General features: G+C 40.0%; 1 protein-coding gene across 2 annotated transcripts in view; it reads left to right on the top strand.

The window, feature by feature from the left end:
• LOC122563649 (chloride intracellular channel protein 4) overlaps positions 1-6,513 on the top strand; it is a 140,751-nt gene that overhangs the window by 83,229 nt on the left and 51,009 nt on the right. For both annotated transcript variants that reach the window (XM_043717655.1, XM_043717656.1), the window contains exon 3: positions 3,317-3,442. In XM_043717655.1, coding sequence (XP_043573590.1) covers positions 3,317-3,442 — 126 coding nt within the window. The remainder of the gene's footprint in view (positions 1-3,316; positions 3,443-6,513) is intronic.

Genomic DNA, 6,513 nt, shown 5'->3' with positions numbered 1-6,513 from the left:
AATTGCAACATTTAAGAGGCATTTGGATGGGTATATGAATAGGAAGGGTTTGGAGGGATATGGGCCGGGTGCTGGCTGGTGGGACTAGATTGGGTTGGGATATCTGGTCGGCATGGATAGGTTAGACCGAAAGGTCTGTTTCCATGCTGTACATCTCTATGACTCTATAAGTGACATCCAAGACAAAGACAATTCCTTTCCTGATTCCCTGCTGTAAGCTCTGGTGGGGGTGAGCTGGGCTGAAGCGGTGACCAAAGCAGGACAACCTCGCAACTCAGCCAGTCATAGGAATAATTCATCAGCGAATGTGACAAATTCTGGTGGTCCAGCAAGGCCTTAGAAAGGAAAATCGCTGCTATTATATCTTATCTGATTCAACTTCCTCTTGTTAATCACTGCATTCTTTTAAACAATGGTCTTTCGGAGGCCATCTGTGCGGTTCTGTTTGTGCACCTGCATGTCTTGATTGATGACTTTAAGCTGACTCTTGGAATGCTTTCTTTGAAAACTGAATTACTTCCCCTTTTTAAACGTAAGCTGCCACAGTGCCTTACACCATGTCCCGTCTGATCTTTTTAAAAAAAACATATTATTGCAGGAGAGCGATGAATCAGATTAACAATTGTGAATTTAAAAATTCACAGGGGAGACAAAGAGGAACAATTCATCAAGCAGGATTACATAGTAATTTATTTTTAAAAAAATAACGACGGTAGCTCTCATGTAGCGTGAAGCCAATAAAATTTGCTCATTCCAATTATACAACGTAACTGATTTTTCTTTTCCTTTTCTCAGCGCATTATTTTAAGTAAATATGCAGATTTAGTTTCAATGTGAATATTTTGGCGCATTGAGTAAATCCCAAGTAACAAGATATTCGATTTTTCAGTTTGCCACATGAATGTGCTCATGATTATTGCTCACAATGTTCAGTATGTGCAAAGTGGTCTTTTAGTTTTGCTTTTACATTATGGAAAATAATTCTGGGGAACACAGCAGCAAGGAACTTCCCTGTGTCTCTTTGTTACTTCCCTTCTCCCGTCTCCTATCCAAACACAGAGGTTTGGACTTTTCTGATTCGAAAGGACAGTGTGATCTTGTTCTTTTTGTTTTAAAAAATGGAGTTAATGGGGTGCAACCATTTCAGAACTGTAATGAGTCAATTCATTGAAGTGATCTTGAAAATCATAATTGAAATAAATAGCAACACCTTTGGAGCAGAGACTGATGAAAAGCAGGCTGGATCTAGATCAGGAGCAGGAGCAAGACAGGGAATATTTAACCTAACAACGTTAAAAATCACACAACATCAGGTTATAGTCCAATAGGTTTAATTGGAAGCACACTAGCTTTTGGAGCGTCACTCCTTCATCAGGTGGACTACCTAACCCATACATCTTTGGGCAATGGGAAGAAACACACACAATGTGCAAACTTCACATGGTCAGTCACCTGAAAATTGAATCAAACATGGATCGCTGATGCTGTGAGGCAGCAGCACTAACAACTGAGCCACCGTGCTCTCCTGCCTTAACAAGGATTTGTACTTGTATGTAGTAGATTTTAAGAAAGTGTTTATTCATGCGTATCATCAAACATTATTAGCCATCTGGCTGAAATGGAGCAATGACAGTAAGTTGTGAGATTTACCCATAGCTCTACGTCGGGAGCAAACAGTGAGCATCGGACAAGTAAAAGGACATCAGTCAGCTGTGTTTCAAGTGAAGAGAGGACTACAACAAACTTGTGTACTGTTGCGAAAAATATTCAGTTTGGACACAGAACAAATGATCAGAGAATGAGATCTACTTCCAGGGGTCAAAATTGGAGGCAAGAGCATAAAAAGCTGTGGTATGCTCAGAGGAGGCCCGACAAGGAATCACCGATCAATTAAAATCTGTAAGTTTAGAATGTACATTGAGTACAAATACCAAAAAAGACAAAATCATTTGTAGTGAAAAGGAATACATTGGAAAAAATTAGGGATATTTGTCTACTTAGAACAAGTGAGACCAGGGAAAGGCAGATCTGATGCAAAATTTAGAGGAAGGATAGAGCGCGCCAGAAGTAATTTTGTGAATATGAAGCATACGTTAACGACAATAAAATTCAAACTTGTTCCAAAGGAAAAAATCTTAGGAGATGCTGCATTCTATCTGCTTGTTTGTCTGCCTCAGAAACCTGGTCAATAAGTGAAGACTGATGAGAAAAAATACAGGCTTGTTAAATGGGGATGCTAAGACATATACTCAAAACTCCAAAAATAGAATAGAATCGAATGAAGAGGCTCTTGAAATAATAAAAGCAATAAAAACTCTTTAAAAGTAAAATGCAGCAAATAAAATTTTACTATTTCTGCCATTTAGTCAGAATGGTCAATTTACAGTGGTCTACTTTAGAGGGTGAAGTGGAGGCCAGCAGAAAGAGAGGCCTACCTAGTTATGGTTGGATGATGAAGATTACAGAAGATGGGTTACGATGGATGTGTGAGAATAGAGCAAGATAGGCCAATGTTAATACATTGTGACAGCAGATTTCCAGGCAGGAGGAGGTATAAAAGCAGCAATTTTAACTGGTGTACCAATGACAACTGCTGATAACTGTAAAACTTTGAGTCTCAAATAAAATTAAGTTTCAGGAGCTTGTGTAATTTATAGGACTGATGTTGTATCTGTAGGCAACAGTATTCTATCAATGTAAGACCTGGGTTAATATTCTGCTGCACTATTCCAGTGCAGTTCCTGTGACAGGTCAATAATGTAGATACATAAGCTTTCAACTTCACAAAGATTTTCTGCACCGTCCCTGAATAACTCATTCTCTATCACCAGTGTATTGTCCATATCATTGCTCCCAGAAAGTGACAAGACCCCTCCATCTCTCTTTCTGCTCATCTCTTGAGTTTTCAGGTTTTGTATTTGGTTTGCTTGCTTCTCTGTTTCTCTATGTTTATGATCTTTTCACTTCTCTTCATCTTTTTCTCTTCTTTTACTTCTTTAGTTAACTGGCACTGTTACCTTTTCCTTTGTCAGTTGCTGGTCAGTGAGAAGAATAGCTGATTGCTAATGGAGGGATCTAGCCAGTGTTGTAGGCAGCTTTTAAGTAATTTTGAGGCCACAACTTAAAGATCAGCAGAGCACAATGTTAAGCAATTGTGACCTTGCTTATCCTGTTTGTAAAACACAAACACAGATTTCCACCTAAACCGCAGCGTGAGCATTCTGTTCCCTCGCTATGAATTCCATGCAGTATTGAGAATGTCAAATTATTTTGCTAATGAGAACTGATGACATTTTCTTTCTCTCTGAATCAATAGGAAACCTGCTGACCTGCAAAATCTGGCTCCGGGAACACATCCCCCATTCATAACCTTCAATGGAGAAGTGAAAACTGATGTCAATAAGATTGAGGAATTCCTTGAGGATATCCTGGCTCCACCCAAGTAAGTCTCACAGTTTAGGAACGCAAGCTTCTGTTTCCCAGAAATCCATAGCAGAACCACAGTGTCAGACTAGGTTTTATGGGTATTGCAGAAGTGTGCTGAGAATTTTGTGATTTCTAGCTGATGCCCCTTAGCTATGGTCACCAATTCACAACAAGCGAATAAAAAACATTGCAGTGAGTTTAAAACCTTTTAATGCCAAGCAACGAATTTTGTAAATACCAATAGGATATGCTTTTGTAATGCAACTTCTTAATCAGGTTTAACTAAGTTGACCTGAAATTTAATTGCATCTATAAAAAATGTTAATATTGACTGAGAGGAGGAAATAATTGCAATATTCATCTACTACATGTATTTACAAGATTCAAACTCTACTCCAACTCTGGAATACGTGTAGTAGGCTGACATTTTAAGACCTTACTGAGTGGGTGCAGTTTTGTTAAAAGCACTGCCCTTCAGGTGAGAACTGTTCTGTTACGATTAGTTCAGGTGAACATTAAGGATCCAACACTGAAACCTCTAGGAGCTTACTTTGCAAAATGAATGTTACATGTTTATTTGTTCACAGCACATGAGTATCACTGCCTAGATCAGCATTTATTGCCCAACCGTAAGTGCCCATGAGGAGGTGATGGTGATCTGTTGCAGTCTAATGGTGTAGGTACACACACAACACTATTAAGGGGGGAGCTCCAGTGAAGGAATAGAAATGTATTCCAGCTTAGGATGGTATGTGGTTTGGAGGGGAACTTGCAGATGGTGGTGTTCATATGGTATGCTGCTCTTGTCTTTCTAGATGGTAGAGATCAAGGTTTGGAAGGTGCTGTTGGAGGAGCCGTGGTGAGTTGCTGTAATGCATTTTGTAGATGGTACACAACTGCTGGCATTTGTGTCAATGATGGAGGGAGAGAATATTTAGAATAGTGGTGGCCAATCAAATTGACTTCTTTGTCCCCGTGGTATCAAGCTTCTAGAATCATGTTGAAGCTGTATTCATCCAGGCAAATGGAGAGTATTCCAATACTTTCCAGACTTGTATCTTGGAATCATACCTAGTATGGAAGTTGTATTTGCCAGCTTTATAGCAGTCTCCACATTTCAAAGTGATACATTGGTTGTGAAATCTTAAGAAACATGAAAGGTGTAATTTAAATCCATATCTTTATTTTCTACTCCTTTGCAGTGATTTCTCCTTCATTGTGCCTACAAACACCTGTATGTTATATTTGTCAATAGAAATATGCTATTGCCATTCTTCTTTCCTGATAATAAAAGCAAAATACTGTAGATGTGGGAATCTGAAATAAAAACAGCTAGCACTGGAGAAATTCAACATGCTGGCAGCGTCATTTGCTGAGTTTCTCCATACTTTATATTTAACTTTATTTGCCTGTATGGTTTTAAGTGTTGGAGGAACAGTAACTAATGTGTCTTAATAAGAAAGGCTCTTGTCTTAAAAGATGTAATTGTTGCATAATAACAATTGGGTACAAGAGCAAGTGGGAGGGCTCTTGTAGCACAGTGGCAGTGCCCCTATCTCTGGCCAGAAGATCTAGGTTCAAGTCCCACATGCCCCAGAGGTGTGCCACGACTTGTCCAAACAGACTGGCTGAAAGAACTTTTAGCTAGTTGGACATTGTTATTAAGACTAGTAGAAGATATTAATGACACATCTGTCCCCTTCAAGATCTGGAGCTTTTCTGCTGATTTCACCAGTCAAAAGTGATATAGATAGAGATATAAGATATAGATATAGAATCCCTACAGTGTGGAAACAGGCTCTTCGGCCCAACAAGTCCTCACCAACCCTCCGAAGAGTAACCCATCCAGACCCATTCCCCTACTGCTCTCCATTTACCCCAAACTAATACACCTAACCTACACATCCCTGAACACTATGGGCAATTTTAACAGGGCCAATTCACCTAACCTGCACACCTTCAGGCTGTGGGAGGAAACCAGCAGATTGGATGGAGTTTAATGAAAACTATTACTTTAGACAATGTCCAGGTGTATCCTCGGGATGCATTTCTTCTCAAGATGCATTTGCTACCTCTGGCCTTTATCTTGGACTTCACAAACCCTAATAGTGAAGGACAAGACCAGAGCCAATCTTCAAACATTTTTATAAGCTTTTATTTATAAGAGTTTCATATTACAAATTTGCATCTCCTAACCCACTGGCACAGTTTCAGTCTGTTCTGTTACACCTCTTTTGTGAAAACCATTCCCAATTAAGCAGTCCATTTCAAAGGGGAGCCACTCAAATAAGTGGAAGGTTTTAACCACACAAATGATTAGTGGATGACCAACTTACTCTGTAGTAGGACTTGAACTCAGAATCTACTACTGAGCAGCACAATCTCGAGCAATTGAAACACTCAGGCTCCACCTGTAACTACTCATAGGAGCCACAAGTGAATCCGCAGTTTACGTCCACCATGTGCAAAGAATTAAATACATAAATAATATATAATTTACGGCTGACTCCACCAGCTTCACATCTGTTAGCTCAGCCCTAATTGGAAGATCTGGAACCTTGACATTCCACTTAATCCCAAATCCAACCTCGCCTGCTGTGCTGCTAAACCTGTTTTTTTTAAAAAAGGCAAAAATACTGTCATATGCCCTTATCTGTCCTTCTTCACAACTAAAATCTTGAACTATATTTTCATCATCTCAAGAGTTGGCATCTCCAATGCATTCTTAGCTGAGCCCCTTCCTTTGGTTCTTCACCAACTTCCTCACCCAGGGTAGAGTTCCATTCTTCTATTACCACTGCCATCTCTAAAATGCAGTGACAAACTGACCTGAACATTTCATGCTGTCAAAACCTTTCATTACCTCGTACTGTGCTCACCCTGTGCTGGTATGTTACCTGTCCTCGATCTCTTCATGTCCAACTACCGCTATGACTGACTGCCTCAACCTGTCCACCCCTCTCACCCATTCAAACCCCACACCCTCACAATGCGCATCCCTCTGCTCTCTCTGCTCCAACCCCAACCTCACCATGAAACCAGCAGACAAGGGTGGGGATGCTCATTGGTGGGTTGACACACCAACCT

Source organism: Chiloscyllium plagiosum, chromosome 27 (genome assembly GCF_004010195.1).
Source record: "Chiloscyllium plagiosum isolate BGI_BamShark_2017 chromosome 27, ASM401019v2, whole genome shotgun sequence".
NCBI classification, from domain to species: Eukaryota; Metazoa; Chordata; class Chondrichthyes; order Orectolobiformes; family Hemiscylliidae; genus Chiloscyllium; species Chiloscyllium plagiosum.
Note: the sequence above shows the minus strand (reverse complement) of the source record. Positions and strands in the feature narration are given on the sequence as shown.